Below are 26,427 nucleotides of genomic sequence, written 5' to 3' on the forward strand. Positions count from 1 at the left end.
TTTTTTTTTTTTTTTTTTTTTTTTTTTTTTTTTTTAATGTAAATACTTTTACATGCCTGTAATCCCAGGGAGGATTGCTTGAGCCCAGGAGTTCCAGACCAGCCTGGGCAACATGGTGAAACCCCATTTCTACAAAAAATACAAAAATCAGGCTGGGCATGGTGGCTCACGCTTGTAATTCCAGCACTTTGGGAGGCTGAGGCGGGCGGATCACCTGAAGTCAGGAGTTTGAGACCAGCCTCAACATGGAGAAACTCCATCTCTACTAAAAAATCAAAATTAGCCGGACATGGTGGTGCATGCCTGTAATTCCAGCTACTCAGGGGGCTGAGGCAGGAGAATTGCTTGAACTTGGGAGGCGGAGGTTGCAGTGAGCCAAGATCGTGCCATTGCACTCCAGCCTGGGCAACAAGAGCGAAACTCTGTCTCAAAGAAAAAAAAAAAAAAAAAAATTACCCGAGTGTGGTGGCATGGACCTGTAGTCCCAGCTACTTGAGAGGCTGAGATGATGGGAGGCTCGCTTCAGTCCAGGAGCTTGAGGCTGCAGTGAGCCATGACTGCACCACTGCACTCCAGCCTGGGTGACAGAGCAAGACTCTGAATTTAACAATAACAACAAAAAAGTGAATGCTTTTACAAGTACCCCTTATAACATTTATGCACACTGAAGAGTGAGACCTCTGCACTGGAACGACTGTAAGAGTAAATGAAAGCTAGAAAAAAAGAAATCTCAGCAAGCAGAGGCGGGAAGATTGAATGCGAGGATTTAATACCAATGCGGGCACAAGAATTTTTTTAAAAAAGGTCAGTGGGGAGGGATCATGAACACCTTGGTTTCAACAACTCCAACTCCTTCATACGTCATCTTCAGTTAGGCTGGCTGATCAGTGTGCTGATACTTGCTTCTACCTCTGACAGCGTCTTCAGAATTTGGTTGACTTTGACCTCATCAAATTCCAAACACAGAAATTCAGATTCCTGGAAAACATAAAAGGATATTTTAGAGGGAAACCACAAGATAGCCAAGGCCATCTGGCATGACCAAACTCAAAATACCCAGGGTCCCAATCCAGCAAGCCCAGCTCAGACCTTAATATCGAAGTGATATTTTACCCAGCAAAGCATATCCACATAATGCTCTAAATAAAAGTGCTTTTATTTTATTTTATTTTATTTTATTTTATTTTTTTTTTTTTTTTTTGAGACGGAGTCTCGCTCTGTTGCCCAGACTGGAGTGCAGTGGTGGCCGGATCTCAGCTCACTGCAAGCTCCGCCTCCCGGGTTTACGCCATTCTCCTGCCTCAGCCTCCCGAGTAGCTGGGACTACAGGCGCCCGCCACCTCGCCCGGCTAGCTTTTGTATTTTTTTAGTAGAGACGGGGTTTCACCGTGTTAGCCAGGATGGTCTCGATCTCCTGACCTCGTGATCCGCCTGTCTCGGCCTCCCAAAGTGCTGGGATTACAGGCTTGAGCCACCGCGCCCGGCCAGTGCTTTTATGATGGTGTTTCGTATTAATAAATAAGAGGCGTACAAATGTCAGATGTTCTCACTAGGAGACATATGAGAAGCTCTTCCTCTTTGTCATCTCATTTGATCCTCTAATAATTTTTAAGGTAAGAACTTGAGTAGTTTTAAAAATGAGGACCCTGAGGCACAAAGAGGTTAACCTGTAACCAAAATAAATGGCATAAAAGGCAGAATCGGACGGTGAACTCTCAGCTCTGGATGACTCCGAAGTCTATACTGTCTCCACAGCACTTTAGATTACAAAAATGAAGAGAATTTTGACTTACTCTGATGGACTCTTGAGTTAGTCTGGGAAGTGAGCTAACTTGGATTTAGTGGTTATGCTGGAAATTGTGACAAGTTGCTTGGGAAACATGAGCCAGATAACTGAGAGATAACCAGATCTTGAACTAGCAACAAACATTTCTGGGGCCCTTCCACTTGCTGCAAGCCAACCCTCCTCACAGCTCCCTTAAATACATTCCCTCTGTGAGGCTTCGTCAGTCAATCTGAGGTTAGGTAGATGGTAGATGCCAAAAAATAAGATTTTGTTTTTCCCCTCTATTATTTTCGCCCTCCATAATGGAGTGCAGTGGCATGACCATAGCTCACTGTAGCCTCAAACTCCTGGGCTAAAGCGATTCTCCCACCTCAGCCTCCTGAGTAGCTAGGACTACAGGTATGCACAACCACACCCAGCTAATTAAAAAAAAATTTTTTTTTTGGTAGAGACGGTGGAGGGGCGGGGCTTAGTATGTTGCCCAGTCGGAAGATCTCTGAGTTATGGTAGCAGGAATTTCATGTACACTGGACAAATTCTACATCTGCATTATCTTGAGAGACAAGGATATATTTTATGTATCTAAGAACAACTACGTTCAAAATCCTTAAGAACAATAATGAAGTAATTTTAGAGCAGTATGAATCCTTACAGAGCATATAATCCAATTGCCTTGTTTTCTAGATAATTAAATTAAGCCCCAGGCATGTTAAATGATGTGGCTAATTAATGTACCTCTGTTGATGACAGTCACCAAGTCAATGTTCTTTTCTCTGTATTTTCCTCTCTAACTACTGAAAAGTATCAGAATATACCAGCCCCAACTATGCCACTCTGGCATATAGGTTATTTTGCGCTGAAGGCAATCGAGATTCAACAGATGGAAAAAGAAGTCTTGGAGATTTCCCTTATCTGGCCAAGAGCAGAAACTTCTAAAAAATGAGAACTGCCAGGCCAGGCATGGTGGCTCATGCCCGTAACCCCAGCACTTTGGGAGGCTGCGGCAGGAGGATCACTTGAAGCCAGGAGTTCAATACCAGCCTGGGCAATAATAATGAAACCCTATCTCTAAAGATAAAAAATAAAATAAAGTCCGACATGGTGGTGTGCACCTGTAGTCCTAGCTACTTGGGAGGCTGAGGTTGGAGGATTGCTTGAACCCAAGAGGTGGAGTGAGCCTAGCAACCTGGGTGAGACCTTATCTCAAAAAAAAAAAAAAAAAAAAAAAAAAAGAGACAGTGAGAACTGCCATAAATCCCTCTCTGGGGAAGTTTTGTGGGCATGAAAAAGATGGAAAGCTGACACCATGATGAGTCTGCACAAACCTTAGTAAAATAACTCTTTATCTACCATTAGATTCACCATATATTTAATTCCCATAATTTACCACCTTTAGAAGACCAAACCCTTTTTCCTTTGTCTAGTCACAGTCACTTCTCTTCACAATTTATCTTCCTTTGTTAAAATGGTATGCAAGCTTTCAAGTCTAACTGCCTCATTGGGTTTTCATTTTCTTTTTTTTCTGTTAAGCTTGTGTGCATACAAAATTAAAAATACTGACATCAGTAAAATTTGTAATTTTTTTTTCTCCTGTGAAACTTTTGTCAGTTTAATTTGCAGGCCTTATACATGAACCTGAGAAGGCAGAGAAAAGTTTTCCTCCCTTACAATACTATGGCATTTCCTACCCCATCTCCAAAGTGATGGGGTAGGAAAGGAAGGCCAACAAGCTTCTTCAGAAGGAGGGTGTCACTTTGCCATCAGCTAGAATAATATTCAGGAGTTGATTTTGCTGTTGCTAAGCTGCTAAGCTGAATCTACACGGATGGCAGTGAATATCCCCCAGGGAGAAATAAGTACAAAGGGAAAGAAGGGGCCTCTCGGATGAAAGGCTTCCAACGATAGGGAAGGCAGCTCTCCTTGCCTACAGGAGTCCTGTCCTCAAACATGTATTTGGATAGGAGAGAAGTGCAGTCTCATACGTGAGCTTAGAAACTTTGACAAGTTTTCATTTAGTCCAAAGCAAAAACCAAGTTTAAACAAAGAAAGAATACTGATAAGTGTTCAAGCTGTAGGAGGGGTTATCTCCTTTGGGAAAGAAAAGCAAATTTATGACAAATTAGGCAGTTCAGTTGGGAAAATTCAGAACAGGTCTCAGATGTGAAAGCCTGTTCTTCGTTCATTTTCACTGAGGCCTTTAGTTTGACTTTAAAACAATGTATTTTTTTTTTTTTTGAGACACAGTCTTCCTCCATCACCCAGGTTGGAATACAGTGGCCTGATCTGCAACCTCTGCCTCCCAGGTTCAAGCGATTCTCCTGCCGCAGCCTCCTGAGTGGCTGGGATTACAGGCATGCACTACCATGCCTGGCTAAGTTTTGTATTTTTTTTTTTTCAGTAGAGACAGGGTGTCGTCATGTTGGCCAGGCTGGTCTCGAACTCCTGACCTCAAGTGATCCACCTGCCTCGGCCTTCCAAAGAGCTGGGATTACAGGCGTTAGCCACTGCATCTGGCCTAAAACAATTTTTTAAACATCTGGCCTTGGACACAATGGTCCAGAAATTAGTGATTACCAGTAACTAACATATATATTAAGGACATTGATAAAAAAGATGATGTAGCTTATATTTCACCTCAGTGAAAGTAAGTTACAGTAATAAATCACCTGGTTTTCTATTTATAGGTAAAGAGATTACCAGGAACAATATTCATAGAGATAGGAGCAACTGAGTAAAGCTTGTTTATAAATAGCCAGGATCTTTTCTGACTAAGGGATTATTAGTTTGTTGTAGGTTTCAGGACTCATTTGTGATTGGACCTCTATGTATGAATGAAGCTCAGTTTATTTTTGAGGGATGCCAAATACTAGAGAGAAAGAGTGGGCTAAATAAAGAAGTCCAAAGTTAAATAGATATATTTTCCATCCCAATCTTCACCTTCCTCCCCTTGAAATAATAACACATTAACAGCCTTCAAAAGCAACACATAAACATACATGACACTTGAAATTGTTTACTTACAACTGTATTACCAAGGCCTACTTTCATCTAGTTATGCTATCAAAATATCTTATAAGGAATTCAAGAGCCTTTAAACTGGGGCTTAACATGTAGACATTTCTTCACATTTTGCATTTGGCTGCGGTACCCTACGGAAAATACCTCTGATGCACCTGAAAATATATTTAGAGGCTGGACGCGGTGGCTCACACCTGTAATCCCAGCACTTTGGGAAGCTGAGGCGGGCGGATCAGGAGATCAGGAGTTCGAGACTAGCCTGAACAACATGGTGAAACCCCATCTCTACTAAAAATACAAAAATTAGCCAGGCGTGGTGGTGGGTGCCTGTAATCCCAGCTACTCAGGAGGCTGAGGCAGGAGAATTGCTTGAACCCAGGAGGCAGAGGTTGCAGTGAACCGAGATCGTGCCATTGCACTCCAGCCTGGGCGACAGAGTAAGACTCAGTCTCCAAAAACAAACAAACAAACAAACAAACAAACAAACAAACAAACCCAAAAGCACCCCACCCCAAGACCAACCACTTCATTTACAAAAACAGATGATGAGCTGGATTTGGCCTGCGGACCACTGTTTGCTGACACCTGACTAGAGGAAGACCTTGTAAGACCCTAGAAGACCTGCTCCAGCTCATTAACAGTGAAGGGAACAGAAGATTTTTATCTTTGAGAAAGATATATACGGACTTGGGTCACAGGAAGGAAATGGAACCAGAGGCTTCAAGAGAGCACAGCTCATGCATATGGGCATCACTGATGAAGGTCACAAGGGAAAAAACAGTGTCAGCTTTTAAAGACAGAAATGAGTTAGAAAAATAATCTTCCTCTACTTTCGCTGGGCACTTGCATATATAGGCAAAGAGAGACAGAACAAAGCTGGTGTTCAATTGTATGCATTCGTGGAAGAAGAAGGAAGAAGTCTAGAGTGACAGAAAAGATTGCATGAAAGTTTGCAAGACAAAATATTGGGGAAAAGTTTACATGTATTATTAATTCAGGTGGGGCAAGCTTCCCTAATGGGACATTTGCTCCAATTTGGATGGCAGGTGAAGATGTAAAGAGAGAGTCTAATATAGAAGTTCTCCATAGGTAAAAGCAAATAGGGAGTGTTCCAGATGATGATGACTTTCAGGGTGGGTCACCAATGGAGAAAGGACAGTAAGATGTGTGGCAAGGAGAGCTGGAAGCAAGAAAAAAATAATATACTGGAAGAAGAACCTATAATTCATAAGTCATCACTGAGCAATATTCATTCAGAGCAAGATAGCTTTCATACTGTAACAGAAACCTATTGCTGCTGCAACAAATTATCACACTTAGTGGCTAAAAACAAGACAAACTTATTATCTTGTCATTCTGGAAGTCAGAACTACTAAACGGATTTGGAGTCAGTAAAATCAAGGTGTTGGCAGAGTTGTGGTTCTTTCTGAAGTGTCTAGAAAAGAACTTTTTTCCCTCTTTTTCAGCTTCTAGAGGTTGTCATCATTCTTTGGTTTCTGGCCTCCTTCCATTCAAAGCCAGCGATGTCAGGTTGAGTCTCACACACTGCATCACTCTGACACAGATTCTTCCACCTCTCTCTTCAGGTTAGTATGTAGTATTCTACATACTAACAATGTAGTTACTCTTGTAACTACGTTGGGCATACCTGGATAATCCAGGATAATCTCCCCATTTAAATTCAACCAATTAGCAACCTTAGTTTCATTTGTAACTTAATATATTCACAGATTCCAGGGATTAAGATGTGGACATCTTAACGCCCATCCTACTGCTTATTACACATACATAAGTTATTTTTTAAAATTATCACATTTGCTTGAGTGAAACCATATGACATTTTTTTTTTTCTAGTATTGGAGGAAACACATCCAACCAGATTAAGCTATTTGGAACATAGTAATTTTTTGCTGAATTTTGTTTATGTTCTTCACTAAGGGTAGGGTACAGTGGTATGTAGGAATCAATTCATCTTTTACGATACATTTGTCACTAGTATATTTGTACTTTATTTTTCATTTACAGNTGTAATCCCAGCTACTTGGGAGGCTGACGTAGGAGAATCACTTGAACCTGGGAGAAAAGGAGGTTGCAGTGAGCCGAGATTGCACCAATGCACTCCAGCCTGGGCAACAGAACGAGACTCGATCTCAAAAAAAAAAAAGCCACATAAAGCTGGCTATGTTTCATAAGGCTTATTACCCCAGATTTTTCTTTTGTTGACATAAAGGGACTCTTTACTGAGCACAAACTTTGGCCATAAAGCCTATATCCTCTGTTTGGACTGTCCTTTCATAAGCTTAAAATAACCCTTTGACCCACAACGCTGCAACTGTCTTCTGTGTTTAACCACAGCGGAATGAGGGGAGAGAAAGAGAAAGAGGAAGAGGGAGAGCAAGCACTCAAGAAAGAACACATATGGTAGACATTAAAATTGGCAATGGCTCCTTGAAGGGCAATTATATAATAAATAAGAAACCCAGTAGCACTGAACATTGCCTGCCAGAGAAGTTCAAAACATCTTCATAAGTAAACCCGTGTTCACCACTCATTCCCACACTTCTGTGGCTTTCTCACAATGATCATTGATACTGCTCCTTTACTTCAAGAGACCTTGAATCCCAGAAGTAGCTTCTCTGTAGCAAAAGATCATCCAACTTCCTTCCTAAGGAACCACTGGCCCCAATTAAAATTTTATATTTTCCTGAAAACTGTGCTGATTATTCTCCATTTGTCCTTTCATATTCATTATCTTCCTGTCTCTGTCTTATTCCATGTCCTGTGAGGCTGTTCTCAAAAAATTGTGTCACCCCTTACAGTTGGGTTCAGGCAAGAGGAAAGAGAGGTTATTATATTAATTCCTCTGATATTTCCAATATTTTCTATGTAGGGTATCGTTTCTTCATTTCCTATTTTATTTACTGGTCTCAATCACTATTTCTTCTGGTTCACAAAGCCAACAGTACACACATAAAGCTAAGTCTCTTTAGACTGCTGAAACAGAATCACCAAATACAAACTCCAAGGTTGAGCACAGCAGATTGTCATCATGCCTAGGTTGGTAAGAAGGTTGCCCTCCAAGTATTAAATAATAGGAGAAGCTAGAACCAATATTTGATTTTTTCTGTTATCATTTGATACTGATTTTTTTTTTTTTTTTTTTTTTTTTTTTTAGTTGGAGTCTTGCTGTCATCCAGGCTGGAGTGCAGTGGCGTGATCTCGGCTCACTACATCCTTGCCTCCCAGGTTCAAGCGATTCTCCTGCCTCAGCCTCTCAAGTAGCTGGGACTACAGGTGTATGCCACCATGCCCAGCTAATTTTTTGTATTTTTAGTAAAGACGGGGTTTCACCGTGTAGGCCAGGATGGTCTTGATTGTGATCCACCTGCCTCAGCCTCCCAAAGTGCTGGGATTACAGGCGTAAGCCACCGTGCCCGGCCTTGAAATATCTAATATGGTAGCACTTTGATATCTGAAGAATGAAAGGAAGGAAAGGAGGGAGGAAGGGAGGCAGGCAGAAGAGTAGGAGAAGGAGGAGGAGAACAACAACATCAACGACTAAGACGAGATTTCATTAAGAATTTGTTCTTTAGTTTAATTCAATCCTGCTTGTCAATTTTTACTTTCGTTTCAATTGCTTTTGGTGAATTCGTCATGAAATCTTTGTCTGTGACCATGTCCTGAATGGTAATGCCTAGATTTTCTTCTAGGGTTTTTATAGTTTTGGGTTTTACAGTCTTTAAACCATCTTGAGATGGCCACCATTTTGGCCAGGCTAGTCGCAAATTTCTGATCTCAAGTGATCTGCCTCCCTCAGCTTCCCAAAGTGCTGGGATTATAGGCATGAACCACCATGCCCAGCCTCATCCTTTTTTTTTTTTTTTGTGATGGAGTCTCACTCTGTCTCCCAGGCTGGAGTGCAGTGGCACAATCTTGGCTCACTGCAACCTCTGTCTCCCAGGTTCAAGCAATTCTCCTGCCTCAGCCTCCTGAGTAGCTGGGACTACAGGCATGTGCCACTACACCTGGCTAATTTTTTTTGTATTTTTAGTAGAGATGGGATTTCACCATGTTGGTCAGGCTGGTCTCAAACTCCTGACCTCAAATGATCTGCCAGCCTCGGCTTCCCAAAGTGTTGGGATTATAGGCGTGAGCCACTACACCCGGCCCTCTGGCCTCATCTTGAGTTAGTTTTTATATAAGGCACAAGGAACGGGTACAGTTTCAATTTTCTGCATATGGCTAGTCAGTTCTCCCAGCACCATTTATTAAATATGGAATCCTTTCCCCATTGCTTGTTTTTGTCAGGTCTGTTGAAAATCAGATGGTTGTGGATGTGCAGTCTTATTTCTGGGTTCTCTATTCTGTTCCATTCATCTATGTGTCTTTTCTTGTGCCAGTACCATGCTGTTTTGATTATTGCGGCCTTGTAGTATAGTTTGAAATCTGGTAGCATGATGCCTTCAGCTTTATTCTTTTTGCTTAAGATTGTACTGATTATACAAACTCTTTTTAGGTTCCATATGAATTTTAAAATACTTTCTTCTAATTCTGTGAAGAATGTCAATAGTAGTTTGACAGCAACAGTATTGAATCTATAAATTACTTTGGGCAGTATGGCTGTTTTCATGATATTGATTCTTCCTATCCATGAGCATGGAATGTTTTTCCATTTGTTTGTGTCCTCTGATTTCCTTGAGCAGTGGTCTACAGTTCTCCTTGAAGAGGTCCTTCACTTCCCTTGTTAGCTGTACTCCTAGGTATTTTATTCTCTTTGTAGCAATTGTGAATGGGAGTTCATTCTTGACTTGGCTCTCTGCTTGCCTGTTGTTGGTGTACAGGAATGCTTGTGACTTTTGCACACTGATTTTGTATCCTAAGACTTTGCTGAAGTTGCTTCAGCTTAAGAAGCTTTTGGGCTGAGACGATAGGGTTTTCTAAATATAGAATCATGTCATCTGCAAACAAAGATAATTTGACTTCCTCTCTTCCTATTTGAATACTCTTTATTTCTTTCTCTTTCCTGATTGCCCTGGCCAGAACTTCCAATACTATGTCGAATAGGAATGGTGAGAGAGGGCTCCTTGTCTTATGCCGGTTTTCAAGGGGAATGCTTCCAGCTTCTGCCCATTCAGTATGATATTGGCTGTGGGTTTGTCATAAATGGCTATCATAAATGAAACTATCATCAGAGCAAATAGGCAACCTACAGAGTTGGAGAAAATTTTTGCCATCTATCCATCTGACAAAGGCCTAATATCTAGAATCTACAAGGAACTTAACTTTACAATAAAAAAAAAAACATTAAAAAGTGGGCAAAGGACATAAACAGACACTTCTCAAAAGAAGACATTCATGTAGCCAACAAACATGAAAAAAAGCTCAACATCACTGATCATTAGAGAAGTGCAAATCAAAACCACAATGAGATACCATCTCATGCCAGTCAGAATGGCGATTATTAAAAAGTCAAGAAACAACAGATGCTAGCAAGGTTGTGGAGAAATAGGAATGCTTCTACACTGTTGGTGGGAATGCAAAATTAGTCCAACCATTGTGGAATATGGTGTGGCGATTCATCAAAGATCTAGAACCAGAAATACCATTTGACCCAGCAATCCCATTACTGGGTATATACCCAAAGGAATATAAATAATTCTATTACAAAGATACATGCATGTATATGTTCACTGCAGCACTATTCACAATAGCAAAGACATGGAATCAACCCAAATGCCCATCAAGGATAGGCTGGATAAAGAAAATGTGGTACATACACACCATGGAATACTACGTAGCAATAAAAAGAAACAAGATAATGTCCTTTGCAGGGGACATAGATGGAGCTCAAAGCCATTATCTTCAGCAAACTAATGCAGGAACAGAAAATGAAGCCATTATCTTCAGCAAACTAATCCAAGAACAGAAAACCAAACACCACATGTTCTCACTTATAAGTGGGAGCTGAACAGTGAGAACACATGGACACAGGGAGGGAACAACACACACTGGGGCCTGTCAGGGGTGAGGCGGGAGGAGGGAGAGCATTAGGAAAAATAGCTAATGCATGCTGGGCTTAATATGTAGGTGATGGGTTGATAGGTGCAGCAAACAACCATGGTACACGTCTACCTATGTAACAAAACTGCACATACTGCACATGTACCCCAGAACTTAAAATAAAAATTTTAAAAAAGAGAGAATTTGCATCAAAAGTCCTGGACAACTGAAACATGGCCTTGTTGCTATAACCTGTTCTTATACAATGGATAGCTTATGCTGTATCTTAAAACAATACTTAACAAAAAGAAAATGTGTGACATAATATTTTTTCTTTGGCCTTTGACAAAGTTTATTTTAACCAATAAATATTACTACCAATGGTCCTTATTGAGGCCATTTTTATCTAGATGCATTCTCATTTCAAACACAACAGCCAATAAGTCCCATATCTACTATGTTCGGAGAGCATGCTAACAAAAGACAAAAAAATCATACTGCAAATCACAATGCAAGTCATCCTACTGAGGCTGAAAAAGGACTGACATCAGTCAGTCTAGGACTGCAACTTAATTACTGAGCAATTAAATTAAAATAACTCACCCCCAAACTCAATAGATACCCACATCATGTTGAGAGCCATGTGGGACTAAGATAGAGTCTGCAGGAAGTAACACAATTTACTCTACTAAATGAACAGAGCAGTGCCTCAGCACCTACCAGGTGCTTTCAGAGCCACAGAATCTTCTGGAGGAAGTGTTTATCCATATTCTCACAATCTTCCAGAAAAGGGCTATGTATTACAGTATTAGTGTAATATAAAAACATTGATCATCACTGGACAATTACTCATCTTTCTGGAGATGTCATACAGGTATTTCAAAGGATTTTTGTGAGGACAACTGATGACAGTGTTAGAATGCTTAAAAATTAAAAGCCTGCATTCCCATAAATTCTTGTATTCAAAAATAAACTTTACAAGAAACATGAACTTTCAAATGGCTTACTAGAAACTCAAGGAAGAAAGAGACATTTGGTATCTAGGAAATTTCAGATCTACCACTGATGTAAGTTACTGCTAAACAAATCTAAATGATCAGCTTTCCAAGGGACACATACAGGTTTAATATAAAATGGCAAAATTGGGAGGCCAAGGCAGGTGGATTGCTTGAGGCCAGGAGTTTAGGAGACCAGCCTGGCCCACATGGTAAAACCCCAACTCCACTAAAAATACAAAAATTAGCTGGGCTTGGTGGCACAAACCTGTAATCCCAGCTACTCAGGTGGATGAAGCACGAGAATCACTTGAACCCAGGAGGCAGAGGTTGCAGTGAGCTGAGATGGTGCCACTACACTCCAGCCTGGGCAATAGAGTGAGACTCTGTCTCAAAAACAAACAAACAAAAGGCATTTTTAAAATAAAATAACATCAGATCTTAATTATTCAGAGATTAGCCAGGTCCTCTGCTGCTTGTCTTCCCCCTCCTTTGTTGGTTCATCTTTTAGATATTTCCACAAGATGGAAAAACAAAGTGAACTTAAACTGGTTAATCTGACCATATCACAGCAGCTCTGCAAAACATTTTCCAGTAAAGGAGATAGGAGCTATTGGGAGGAACTTTATTGATTGATTGATTGATTGATTGATTGACTGAGATGGAGTCTCGCTCCATTGCTCAGGCTGGAGTGCAGTAGCACAATCTCGGCTCACTGCAACCTCCGCCTCCCAGGCATAAGCAATTCTCCTGCCTCAGTCTCCCAAGTAGCTGGGACTACAGGTGTGTGCCACCATGTCTGGCTAATTTTGTATTTTTAGTAAAGACAGGGTTTGACCATGTTGGCCAGGCTGGTCTCAAACTCCTGACCTTGTGATCCGCCCGCCTCGGCTTCCCAAAGTGCTGGGATTACAGGTGTGAGCAACCGTGCCCGGCTGCGAGGAACTTTAACTGTGACTTCACACTACTTTGGAAAATCATACCCTATGGTGCAATTAAGGCAGAAAAATATTTTAATTCCCAAATATTTTCCTTCCTTCGATGACTAGGACTACTGTTAGTAGTCCTTATCAGCCTAGATTATGTTTTTAAAACATAAGTACTCTCAGGAGAGGTCATTAACACCTTTCTGTTACTTAAAAATCAAGAGATTTATTTTCTCCCAGGAAGAATGAACCATGAAGTCTGCCTTAAAGCATTAAGAGGGACTGGGGCTAGGGGGTGTAGGACCAAACCCCACAAAGCACAAGATATAAAATAATCAGGAAAGTAACAAAGGCAAATCCCTCTCCTTACTCTATAATTCCTATCAGATACACACACAGATCCATAGGTAAAATATTTTCAGTTATTCAGATTCTCTGATCCATACACTCCATGCCTGCCTGCCTGCCTTCCTTCCTTTCTCTCCTTCTCTTCCCTTCCTTTCCTTTCCCCTTTCCTTTCCTTTTCTTTTTTTTTTTCCTTTTTTTTTTTTTTTTTGACACATCTCACTTTGTTGCCCAGGCTGGAGTGCAGTGGTGCAATCTTGGCTCACTGCACCCTCCGTCTCCTGGGTTCCAGCGATTCTCCTGCCTCAGCCTCCCAAGTAGCTGGTACTACAGGTGTGAGCCACCATGCCCAGCTAGTTATTGTATTTTTTAGTAGAGAAGGGGTTTCTCCATATTGGCCAGGCTGGTCTTGAACTCCTGACCTTGTGATCTGCATGCCTCAGCCTCCCAAAGTGCTGGGATTACAGGTGTGAGCCATCGTGCCCGGCCCATGCCTTTCTTTTTAAAAAAATTTTTTTTCTGATGGGGTCTTGGTATGTTGCCCAGGCTAGTCTTGAATTCTTTGAGTCAAGCAATCCTCCTGGCTTGGCCTCCCGAGTAGCTGGGATTATAGGTGCATGCCAACACACCTGGCTTCCATGCCTTTCTAATCACTCAGTTACCAAGGCTGCTAGGCATCAAGAAAACCTAGGGAACCTTACAAAGGGGGCATTAGCAAGATAATCTCAATAAAAACTGAAGTCTGAATTTACACATACACACACATACCCTCCTGCTGCTGTGCTTCCATTTTTATCTGCAGGCTCAGGGCCTGTGTGCTAACAAGGCAATGAGACTCTAAAAACACTATCCATTCAAAGTTGTTTAAATTTCCAAGAAGAGAGAAAGTGGGACTGTGCCAAGAATAGGACCCAGAGGTTCTTCTTTTGGTTTGAGATTTCTTGGTTAGAAAAAAGCTAGAGCCATAATTAAGCTAGATAGATATTCCTGTCCTGCCAATATGTGGTCAAAAGGAACATGTATTTTGGCCCAGGCCACCCTGCCTTGTTTCCGAAAGGGAGAAAATAGTTTTGATCTTGTAAGAATGAGTGGTTCTTTGGTTGGATGAATTATGTACAGCTAAACCAAGAGTAATCACTATTCTTTTTCCCCTAGAGATTTCAAAGCAGTCTGACATACACTCTGTTCCCTCTTATAGGCCAGTGGATAAGAAAAGGTAGAAGTACCACCAATCTTTGTTTCACTACTAGAAAAAAAAAGAAAAAGAAAAAAGAAACCTAGAGATTTTCCCCAATTATGTGAAGCCCAGAATTTCCCAGCTCTTTGATTCAACCTGTCACCAGCTAACTCCTGACTCACATCTGACTCCTGAGTTTTGATACTTTCAAACCCAAATGGTATACATTTAACAGGGTAGAATGGGAACTAATTAGAAATACCTGATTCCGTATTGGTTTACATAAGCACCAGGACTTAAGCATTTACAAAGGGATTTTAGAAACATCCAACAAAATAAAACAAAATGTAGCCAAGTTATATAAATACTAAAAGTTAAATACAATTAAATAACTGGCTAATTTCTCATGCATTAAAGGGCTGTAAAAAATAAATAAATATGGCCAGGTGCGGTGGCTCATGCCTATATTTCCTAGCACTTTGGGAGGCCTATGCAGGTGGATCACTTGAGCCCAGGAGTTTGAGACCAGAGTGGGCAACATGGCAACCCTGTCTCTACAAAAAATACAAAAAATTAGCTGGGCATGGTGGTGGGTACCTGAAGTCCTAGCCAGTCAGGAGGCTGAGGTGGGAGGATCACCTGAGCCTGGGAGATCGAGGCAGCAGTGAGCTGTGATCGTGCCACTGCACTCCAACCTGGGTGACAGAGTGAAATCCTGTCTCAAAATAAATAAGTAAACAAATGGCTAATTTCTATGTTTTTTCTTTTTCTTTTTCTTTTTTTTTGAGATGAAGTCTTACTCGTGTTGCCCAGGCTGGAGTGCAGTGGCACAATCTCGGCTCACTACAACCTCCATCTCCCTGGTTCCAGCAATTCTCCTACCTCAGCCTCCCAAGTAGCTGGGGCTACAGGTGCGCACCACCACACCTGGCTAATTTTTGTATTTTTAGTAGAGACAGGGTTTCACCATGTTGTCTAGGCTGGTCTCAAACTCCTGACCTCAAGTGATCCACCCACCTTGGCCTCCCAAAGTGTTGGGATTACAGGCATGAGCCAACATGCCCAGTCCTGTGTTTTTTCAAAACATCACGTCCTAATTCATTTTACAACTTCTCATTTTAGGCAGGGTTTTTTTTTTTTTTTTTTTTTTTTTTTGAGAAACAGTCTCACTCTGTTGCCCAGGCTGGAGTGTAGTGGCATGATCTTGGCTGACTGCAACCTCCGCCTCCCAGGTTCAGGTGATTCTCCTGCCTCAGACTCCCAAGTGGCTGGGATTACAGGCAAATGCCACCCCACCCAGTTAATTTTTGTATTTTTAGTAGAGATGGGGTTTCTCATCTCATTGGCCAGGCTGATCTCGAACTCCTGAACTCAAGTGATCTGACTGCCTCGGCCTCCCAAAGTCCTGGAATTACAGGTGTGAGCCACTGTGCCTGGCCTTTAGGGAGGGTTTAATGATTACCTGTTAAGATTTTCTGTATTTTGCTGGGCATGGTGGCTCATACCTGTAATCTCAGCACTTTGGGAGGCCAAGGTATGTGGATTGCCCAAGCTCAGGAGTTCACGACCAGCCTGGGCAACATGACAAAACCCTGTCTCTAAAAAAAAAAAAAAAAAAAAAAAAATTAGCCAGATGTGGTGGCACATGCCTGTAGTCCTAGCTACTTGGGAGGCTAAGGCAGGAGGGCTGCTTGAGCACAGGTCAAGACTGCAGTGAGCTGTGTCTGTGCCACTCCACTCCAGCCTGGGTGACAGGGCAAGACTCCATCTCTAAAAAAAAGAAAGAAAAGAAAAAAGAATTTTCTGTATTTTGAAAAACTTTGGCCGAAAGACATTTGGTTAAAACATTATTTTTACGTGCTCTGGTTTGTGTGTGGGAAATCATCTTATTTTGGCTAAGTAGAACTAGTTCCCATATGACAATGGACAGCATACCTGAAGAACAACCACTGAAGAGCTGAAAGGCAAATCACACTGAACGAGAAATAAATTTCACTTAAATCTCAAAGAAACCAAAATGACAAAACTCAGCACATTAAAAAGAGAGTGTTGTTGATTTTAGTTTGAAGTTCAGATTAGGGCCCCTCATCATTCCTGATGAGGTTCATTCTATTTGCAACAACTCATTTGCAAACAACTTTGATAAACAAACTACAATATATTTACATGAAAGAAACAGAGAGGAATTGAAGAAAAAAAAAAATCCACAGCTGCGTGCAGTGGCTCATGTCTGCAATCCCAGCACTTTGGGAAGCCAAGGTAGGTGTATCACTTCAGTCTGGGGAGTTCAAGACCAGCCTGGGCTACATGGTGAAACCTAGTCTCTACTAAAAATACAAAAATTAGCCAATGTGGTGGCACACGCCTGTAATCCCAGCTCTTCAGGGGGCTGAGTAAGGCAGGACGACTACTTGAGCCCAGAGGTCAAGGCTGTAGTGAGCTGTGATCGGGCCACTGTACTCCAGTTTGGGCAACAGAGTGAGACACTGTCTTGAAAGGAAATAAAAAAAGAAAAAAGAATAATAATAATAAAAAAAATAATGTCATCCAGAGCTGCCTGAACAGATGCACATCACTATAGGCTGAACAAAATATGCAATAGTACTTGCTTTCTAAGGATGATAATCTACAGATTAAGTCGGGGAAACATCATAATACATCTAATATGAAAACAGGAACACAGCATCAGCGGTGAATTTGAAACTCCTTGGCAGAGGAGGAAAGCAGAAGTGGTACTAATCAAACCAGTTCTGGGATTGCCGTTCTTCTCCAACAAAATGGATCACCAACTTGTTCTGCCATCTATCTATTCCCGGTTTTCTCAGTGTGGTTTCTCGAAGTTAACTCATGACAGCACCATTAGGCAGAAAGAGGCATAGTCAGAAAGTAGCCTTTCTCTTGACCCTTCTCTAAAGAAAGCAAATAAAGCTATGTAAGGAGGGCAAATGTTGAAATGACCAAGGATAAGAGGACTTTCAAATTCAGAAAATGCTGATTTTGGGGAAAAAAGTTTTGGATTTTGTTTTTGTTTTTGTTTGGCTGGGGTGGAGTTGTATGGGTTGTGGGCATTAATTTTATTGGGTTTCCCACTGCAAAACCTCTTCCTATCTGTTTATATCTCTGTTTATATATGAGGCAAGGTGGCCTCTTATTCTCTGTATTAGTTTGCTAGAACTGCCACAGCAAAATATCACAGGCTGGGTGCCTCATGCAACAGAAATTTTATTTCTCATAGATCTGGAGGTTAGAAGTCCAAGATCAAGGTGTCAGCAGGTGTGGTTTCTCCTGAGGCCTCTCCTTGGCTTGTAGATAGCTTTTTTCTCTCATGGCCTTTTCTTTGTGTGCAGGTACAGCTGGTGTCATGTGTGTGTGTGTGTTTAAGGACACAAGTCATTTTGGATTTGAGCCCCTCTCCCCCTGCCCCACAGTCTCATTGTAACTTAACTGCCTCTTTATGTGTTTATCTCCAAATACAGTTACATTCTGAGGTACTGGGAGCTGGAATTTCAATATATGAATTTTGGGGGGATGCAACAAAATATTCCCCAGTGCTTAGAGGGTCCTGTGCTTATCAAGCATCTGGTAAGTGTTTGTGGTTGATGGTGATGATCTCACGCCTATTTCCTGATTTGCTGCCCATATGATACAAATAATAATTTCTGGTATTTAGTCCAGAAATAAGAAAAACACACACAGACCAAAGCTATCTGCTTAATTGCCCAGGTCTGCCAGCCCAGTTTGGCAGAAGCCATATCTGGTCTCACCCTCATTGAACTTGATTTTGAAATGTAATTTAATTTACGGGGACTGCCAGGATAAAACCTGTGAGGAAGGGGATTAGAAAATGGCACAAAAGAAATCTCTCCTAATCCCTACAACGAGATCCTATTAAGTGCCTTGCCTGCCATGCTATATCCCAAAGTCTAGCCCTGAAGACTAACTTAGGATCTGGCACAGCATCCTGAGAGAGAATCATATGGGAATGAGGGATTAGGAGAAAGGACTGTAGTCATGCATGAAGTTAGTCACCAATCTCTCTAGCTCAAATAGCTTCATGCAAACTTCTGGAGGTGGTGTTAGGGAGACAGGAAGATAGGAGGTTGCTTTATTATCTAAAGTTGAATTCTGACATCACTTGGGTTGCTGGGGCCTTTGTTCAAATGCAATAATCATCCCTCACATTAACAATGTGCCTCACAGTTTAGAAAGCCCTTTCACATGCATGATCTCATTTGATCCTTAGAACAGAACTGTTAAACAGGAAGAGATCAAGCCAGAAGGTAAGGCACTTTGAATAACTATAAAAATGACAGAATTTTCTCATCTAACCCAAAGCACATTCTTTCAGTCATATTTGGCAGAAAGGTTTTAACAGAAAATGCAATGGACTTTAAGGGCTTTGCTATACTTCTAATCTAAGTTAGGGAGGAAAAGAAAGTAAGACCTCATTTACTTAAAATTGCACACAATTCTATAAACTTGGTTTAAAAGTTCCATCCTTTACAAAAGACAGAGTAGGCAGTCAGGTCCTAACTAGGGAAGAAACAGACTTTCTTACTTGGACACCACTCATTCTTTGAAAGCAGTGGAGAGAATAGAAAAGTTGGGGCACGAGTAGGGGCAGGGAGTGGGGGGCAGGGTGCAGGAATCATTTCTGGACCCTTGGGAAAACGAAATGCCTAAAAAATGAAAAGCCACTAAAGAAAATCAGCATGGAAGACAGAAGTAGAAGAGATTTTGGAAAAGTCTGACAAATCAGAAGACATTAGCAAATTCAGGGGGAGCCAGAAATCACACAAAATAACAAAAAATAATGATAATGATAACTAACAATGGTTAACATTTATTCAACACATACAAAAAGTCAAGCATTATGGGAAGTGCTGTACATGTGTTATTTCAGTTAGTGAGAATAATTTTATCCCATTTTACAGATGAGGAAAGTGAGGAAAGATAAGGAGTAATTTGTTCAAAGCCACACAAATCGTAAGTAGCAGAGCTGGTTTTAAACCCAGATCTATCTGGCTTCAGACCCGAGCACTTAACTGTTTCACAGTCCTGACTCATATCCATATAGAACATAAACGCCATCATTAATAGTCACTAAGTACACACATGTAAATGTTATTCTAAGATTCAGTTAACTTTAAGAAAGACTCAAAGGAAAGCAGGGTGTTGCCAGTCTAACACTCAGAGTCAACCTTAAGTAGCCTATAAAAACCACTTTATGGACAGGCAATGAGTACATCCATTTTGGTAGATTTCTAGCATGAATGTAGCAGTGTGATGGCAACAGCCCGGCTGAGTTAATATGTGCATGAGACCCAGGCAGAGAAGCATGTTATAAAGAGACTCAGTTCCTATTATGAGGCAAGGTAGTCTCTTATTCCTTCTTTCTGTGGGTATGTGTGGGGGCAAAGAGGGAGGCAGGGAGCATCCAGTACATAGCTACTTATTACCATCAGCAGCAGAACTGGAGGCAAGGTTCATTTTTGTCGTTCTTTTTTTTTTTTTTTTTTTTTTTGAGACAAAGTTTTCGCTCTTGTTGCCCAGGCTGGAGTGCAGTGGTATGATCTCGGCTCACCGCAACCTCCGCCTCCTGGGTTCAAGTGATTCTTCTGCCTCGGCCTTCTGAGTAACTGGGATTACAGGTATGTGCCACCATACCCGGCTAGTTTTGTATTTTTAGCAGAGATGAGGTTTCTCCATGTTGCTCAGGTTCGTCAGGCTGGTCTGGAACTCCCAACTTCAGGTGATCCACCTGCCTCAACTTCCCAGAGTGCTGGAATTTAGAGGTGTGAGCCATCACGCCCGGCCTTTTTTTTTTTTTTTTTTTTTATGAGACAGAGCCTCGCTCTGTTGCCCAGGCTGGAGTGCAGTGGCGCTATCTTCACTCACTGCAACCTCTGTCTCCTGGGTTTAAGTGATTCTCCTGCCTCAGCCTCTCGAGTAGCTGGGATTACAGGCGCATGCCTCCATGCCCAGCTAATTTTTGTATTTTTAGTAGAGACGGGGTTTTGCCATGTTGGCCAGGCTGGTCTTGAACTCCTGACCTCAGGTGATCCGCCTGCCTGAGCCTCCCAAAGTGCTGGGATTACAGGCATAAGCCACCGCACCGGGCCAACAAAAACATCTTAACTACAACTTAACATAGTTTCTCTGTAAAATTATAGTCTCTGTTTATCTCACCAACTTGGTTTGGCAACTTCTTTACCAATGGAGGAAGCAAGAACAGAATATGGTCCTGGCTGAGATGCCTTAGTTGGGTTTTGCTGGTTTCTGAAGAATTTTAGCCGCACTTATAAAGTGTAACACATCTGAAATACTGTTGTTATATAATTTCAAGCACATAAAATATACACCAGGGCCGGGTGCAGTGGCTATGCCTGTAATCCCAGCACTGTGGAAGGCCAAGGCGGATGGACTGCTTGAGCCCAGGAGTTCAAAACCAGTCTGAGCAACATGGCAAACCCCATCTCTACAGAAAAATACAAAAATTAGCTAGGCATGGTGCCTCATGCCTGTAGCTACTTGGGAGGCTGAGGTGAGAGAATCAATTGAACCCAGGAGGCAGAGGTTGCAGTGAGCCAAGATCACGCACTCCTGTCTGGGTGATAGCAAGACCCTATCTCAGAACAACAACAACAACAACAACAAACAACCCAAAAGAAAAAAAAAAACCCCACCAAAATTATGACTCTTCTATATTCTACCCAGACTCACCAATTGTCCAATTGTTTACATTTTACTATATTTGCTTTGTCAATCATTCTCTCACACACAACCTCTTGGAAGTACATGATGTCATGCCCCTTTATCTCTAATTAGCTTAGTATATATGTCCTAACTTACATAGCCACAGTTATATAATATTGACAAATACTATCTAATCCAGTCTATATTCAAATTTTATCAAATGCCTCAGTATTACCCTAAATAGACTTTTTCCCAGAATCAAATCTATAATCACACACTGGATTTAGATGTCATAACTCTTTTATCTTTTACTCACACTATTATTCCCACACTGAATGTCCTCACTACTTCTTTATTTTTCAAGGCCTAGATTAAGTTCCATTTTCTTAATGAAGATTTTCCTGATACTCCAGTCAAACAGGCCTCTCCCGCCTCTGAATTAGTGGAAAATTTAATGATCTTATAAACGTGAGAAATATTGCACACACTGTGTGTGTGCCTAATCTATTGACTAGTTCCTCTTCCCAGTGATTAGTGAACATGGGCTTTGAAATCGTACAGACCTAAACGGAAATCTAAATAAAGACTCCACCACTTTCTCGCTGTGTGGTTGGCTAGGTTTTAGTTTCCTAATCTACAAAAGAGTGGTTTTAACTGATTTAACAAATACAGTTGTTGTGAGAATTTAATGATAATGCATTTAAAGCAACTTCACAGTTCTTTTGGTGGTAAAACTGTGTCTTACACCTCTGATTTTTTTACCGCAGTATCTCATACTCAACAATATTAAAAAATATTGGCCAGTTAAGCACTATCTCTGTTTACTTTCCCAAAGGGAAAAATAAGTGCTTCACTCTGACACTAATGCACTGCACCCCTGGCAATCTAGTCTGACCAAAGAACCTCGCTGCCAGCCTGAAATCTGCAGCAGTATCCTGCTTCCTAGATGTTCCTAATGGCTACCTCCTGATATCCTGCTGCTGCCTGTACAACACATGCATTGGCTAGTGGAAGAATACCAGAGGCACCAGAGTCAAGTATGTTCCTTTCCTCCAAGCTCTGGGCATGACACTGGCCAGTGCAGCAGAGTGGAGAGTATGATAGGGCACCAAACACAAACAAGACTCCAGTCTGGAGCAGCTGAGAACATGAGCCTCCTTAGGGGACTGCTAATGAGCACTGACTAAAAGCAGGGTCCAGAGCTCAGGTGCAAACTCTGTCTTTCCTGTCTACCCATCACTGGCAATCCTAAGAAAGAAGATGAGAGTATTCAAATCAAGCAATTTTCTTATAATCAAATTGGGAGGTAATTTTAATATTCAAAAATAACACTGAAAAACCAGGGAGTCCACAGTTAAGACGCCACTCACACTTCATTTCCATAATTCCCTTGCCCTCTTGATAAGAGCCAGGGAGGTGGTATGCAGAACATTTCCAATCTATTGTTTTAGTATCATAATCTCATCCTCTCCACCTCTGAGAAAATACCAATAAAATTATTCTACTTATGTTCAGTCAATCCTCTATGTAAGAGATTAGAACACAACAAAACAAGAATTACAGCAGCTGCATCAATTCTTCAAAGTACAGAAGTACAAACCCACCTCGAGATTTGGGATCAAATATAATTTGGGGTTTTCCATGTTATTACTCAAATATTCTATCATTTTTCTGTTTTTTCTTCTGTCAATAAGAACTTCAAATGAAAGTAAAATGCTACCTAGGGGTAAAAATATAACATGAAACAAACCAGAAAAATCCCTGAATCCTTCATTTCAAACTGAGAGGACAGGCCTCCAGCAAAGCTAATGGAAAATTATATCCCCATAAATGGGCTGTAATGAGGGTTTACATTTGCCATCTGAAAAGAGAAAAGAAAATTCTAAAGCAAAGCCTTTATATTTCTCTTCATCAAAGAAGAGTAAAAATACTGTAACACAAATATAAAATGAAACTTCCAATAATTCTGCCGTTTATAGAGCAAAGGCCCTAAGTCTGAGTCTGCCCCTGAGAAATACTTATTAAACAACTGCAGGCTAAATCAATGTGATGACAATGAACATACTATACCCTGAAGGATGTTAGCATCTATTTCTTAGAATATAATGGTTCAGGCCAGGTGGGCACAGTGGCTTATGCCTGTAATCCCAGCACTTTGGGAGGCCAAGGCAGGTGGATCACCTGAGGTCAGGAGTTTGAGACCAGCCTGGCCAACATGGTGAAACCCCATCTCTATTAAAAATACAAAAATTAGCTGGGTGTGGTAGTGGATGCCTGTGATCCCAGATACTCAGGATGCTAGGGCAGGGGAATCGCTTGAACCCAGAAGGCGAAGGTTGCAGTGAGCCTGGGTGACAGAGAGAGACTCTGTCTCAAAATAAAATAAAACCATAATGGCTCTATCATAAATTTCTAGAAAATCATATATACTTTTTTTTTTTTGAGACAGTGTCTTGCTCTGCTGCCCAGGCTAGAGTGCAGTGGCACAATCATAGCTCATCATGATCTCGATCTCCTGAGCTCAAATAATCCTCCTGCCTCAGTCTCCTGAGTAGCTAGTACTACAGGCACTCACCACGACATCCAGCTAATTTTTTTATTTTTTATTTTTTTGTAGTGATGGAGTCTTGCTATGTTGCCCAGGCTAGTCTTGAATTCCTGGCCTCATGCGACCCTCCCACCTCTGCCTCCCAAAGTAGGGGGACTATAGGCATGGGCTGCCCAGCCCATATATGCTTTTGTAGACATCTTTAATTCAAGGAGAAAAATCTCTTCTCAGTTCACTCCACTGCCTCACTCACGAGATCTTAGTATAATGCTTAAAAGTTCAGTATATTTAGAGCATTTTGAAGATTAGGGTTAGAAAAGAGTCTTTGCATGTAAATGCTGTTCTGCTAAACATTTTAACTACCAGCTCTGTTTTCTTCAAAACAGGTACTTGGCTCTTAATAGTGACAAACAGTCATGTGAAAGACTCCTGGGGCCTGACATTGTTCTGGAGAAACAAAAAAGTTCTCACATTAGGGAACAGCACCAACTGCTTCAGGCTATGACAAGCCCCAAAACATAAATCCCTTCCTGCATGTTTTCACAGTGTTACTTAACATCCTGAGAGCTTTGTGCTCTTCCAAGAGTCTTTTTCTCCCTGTAAGGACCGGGCACACTGTTTGCCCTCTTTTCCTGTCTTAAGAGAGGTCTTTATTCAACATGACCACCCACTGCACTCAAATATGTGGAATCAGAAAAGGCCAGGTTCGACCATGAAGAAACTGGCAAAGTCTCAGGACTAAACAGTAAGCCCTTCTTAACCTTTTAAAATCTGGATTTCTGCATTTGCTTTTCTTGAAAATAGTAGACTTGTTGATGTACTGGTTCAAACACATCAGTGTATCTTCCTCACCTACATTACCAAAGAACTTACCATGTAGAAGGCTTCTTACTGAAGTCCTGAATCTGACTATGAATACAATTTAATAAGGCAGTGCTTCCCAACCTCTCTCACTTCATGGTACACACAGACCTTGAAAAATGGCACCTCTTTGAAAGCTCTGAACTAAAGGGACTTGAAAGTATTGATGACTACTAATGGGACTACTGGGGCTCAACACCCTCCCCCCAAAGCATGGCATTTTGGCATGCTGAGTACTTTTAACTAAAAGAGACTGGATGGCCCCAGAAGTAGCCTCAGAAGCCAAGCCTCTGACTTTCTCCTGCCCTCCTGTCTCCCTCCCCTCTTTCCCGTTTCAAGTCATAGAAACCAGAATTCTTCTTCCCCAGCGTGGGTCACAGAAACTAGAAACCCTCTCCCTCAAAGCAAGCCATAAAACCTAAAAAGGTCACTCTCTCCCTTCTAAACCCTTATTCCAGAGGGTCCTGCCCCATATCTGGGAGGAAGGAATGCTACACAGACAGGCCAATAAGAATCTGAACAGAAAGGCCTTGCTGGGTTTCCCCCCTCAGTCTATTACCATTAGAATATACCCTATGTACATTCCTACGCAACTGTCCATTCTTTATCATACCTAAGCATAAAAACAGACAGTTTTCCCTATGTCTTGGGATCTTCATTCTGAAGCCTCCCCTGTCACATAAAACTTTGATGAAATAAATTTATTATGCTTTTCTCTTATTAACCTGTCCTTGTTGGAGTGTCAGCTGTGACCCTTATGATGGGTGAGAAAAGGTATTATACTTTTTCCATCTTTACAAGGCTCAGGATATGCCACCCCAAAATGTGCCTCATTAGCATAAGGATTATTTTGAGAAATTTGTAATTTTGAGAAATTTGTAAGTGAAATGCACATCTATAGAAGAAATCTCCATTCGTAAAGGTATCTCCCTCTCTGCACCAGGAAAGAAAGATGACTAAATCACTAGAGACTCAATCAATAGAGAATACACAGACTTAAACCTGCATTAATAAACCTTACCTTTGTTTTATGGTGCTTTTTGTGGCCATCTTAGCTGGGCCTTTCCCCACTCTTTTTTTGTTTCAGAGAATGACAGTATTTAAGCCTGATGTTTATCCCTTTGAGATCTACCCTAAAGATATACTCATCTCTCTGGGTTATTGATTATATATACAAGAGGTATATGTTATTAAATTTCCATTTGTTTTTCTCTTGTTAATCTGTATTTTTTGAAGGGTATCCCAGATAAGAACTCGTGAATGGTGGAGGAGAAAATTATTTTTCCTCCCTATACTACAAAAGGTTAAAGTACAAGCAGAATTGAGAGAAAGGTGTACAAAGATAAACATATTTGCCATCTAACACGGAGACTTTAATCACATAAACATAATTGTCTCAACTTCATGTAGCTCAGGGTCAATGTCCACACTGCCTCACAGGGCTGATCACTCTTCACTTCTGTCAGACCTCAAGGAGACAGGCGATGTCAGAAAAGCAGCCAACATTTGACTTGGGGCAGTCAGTTGTCAATGTAAGAATCACAAAACTGTAAGTCAGTGAATTAGGCATAAAAAACTAACTAAGTGTCTTATACCTGCCAGGCATAGTCGTAGACATTGGGGATTCAGCTTTAAATAATAGTGTCTGCCCTTCAGCCAGGTGTGGTGGCTCATGCCTGTGATCCCAACACTTTGGAGGCTGAGGCAGGAAGATCGCTTGAGCCTAGGAGTAGACGACCAGCCTGGGCTATATAGTGAGACCCCATCCCTATAAAAAAAAATCAAAAATTAGCCAGGCATGTTGGTATACCCCTGTAGTCCCAGATACTCAAGAGGCTGAGGTGGGAGACTGACCCCAGGAGGTCAAGGCTGCAGTGAGCTGTGATTGTGCCACTGCAATCAGTCTGGGCAACAGAGACCCTGTCCCCCACCCCCGCCAGAAAAGGGCAATTTCAATAGATTATGTAGGGCTAGATGTGGTGGCTCACACCTATAATCCCAACACCTTGGGACACAGGAGGATCACTTGAGGTCAGGAGTTTAAGACCAGCCTAGGCAACATAGCAAGACCTCAT

At 41.4% G+C, this 26,427-nt stretch overlaps 1 protein-coding gene across 1 annotated transcript in view; it reads right to left on the reverse strand.

Annotated features, from left to right (window-relative positions):
* Window positions 1-739: 739 nt before the first annotated feature.
* Window positions 740-26,427, reverse strand: part of COMMD1 (copper metabolism domain containing 1) — a 231,455-nt gene continuing 205,767 nt past the window's right edge. Inside the window, exon 3 of the mRNA XM_017863079.1 lies at window positions 740-978. Within this exon, the coding sequence (XP_017718568.1) occupies window positions 868-978 (111 nt within the window). The 3' untranslated portion in view covers window positions 740-867. The remainder of the gene's footprint in view (window positions 979-26,427) is intronic.

The sequence above is a fragment of the Rhinopithecus bieti genome, unplaced genomic scaffold (assembly GCF_001698545.2).
Source record: "Rhinopithecus bieti isolate Rb0 unplaced genomic scaffold, ASM169854v2 scaffold_68500, whole genome shotgun sequence".
Taxonomy (NCBI): domain Eukaryota; kingdom Metazoa; phylum Chordata; class Mammalia; order Primates; family Cercopithecidae; genus Rhinopithecus; species Rhinopithecus bieti.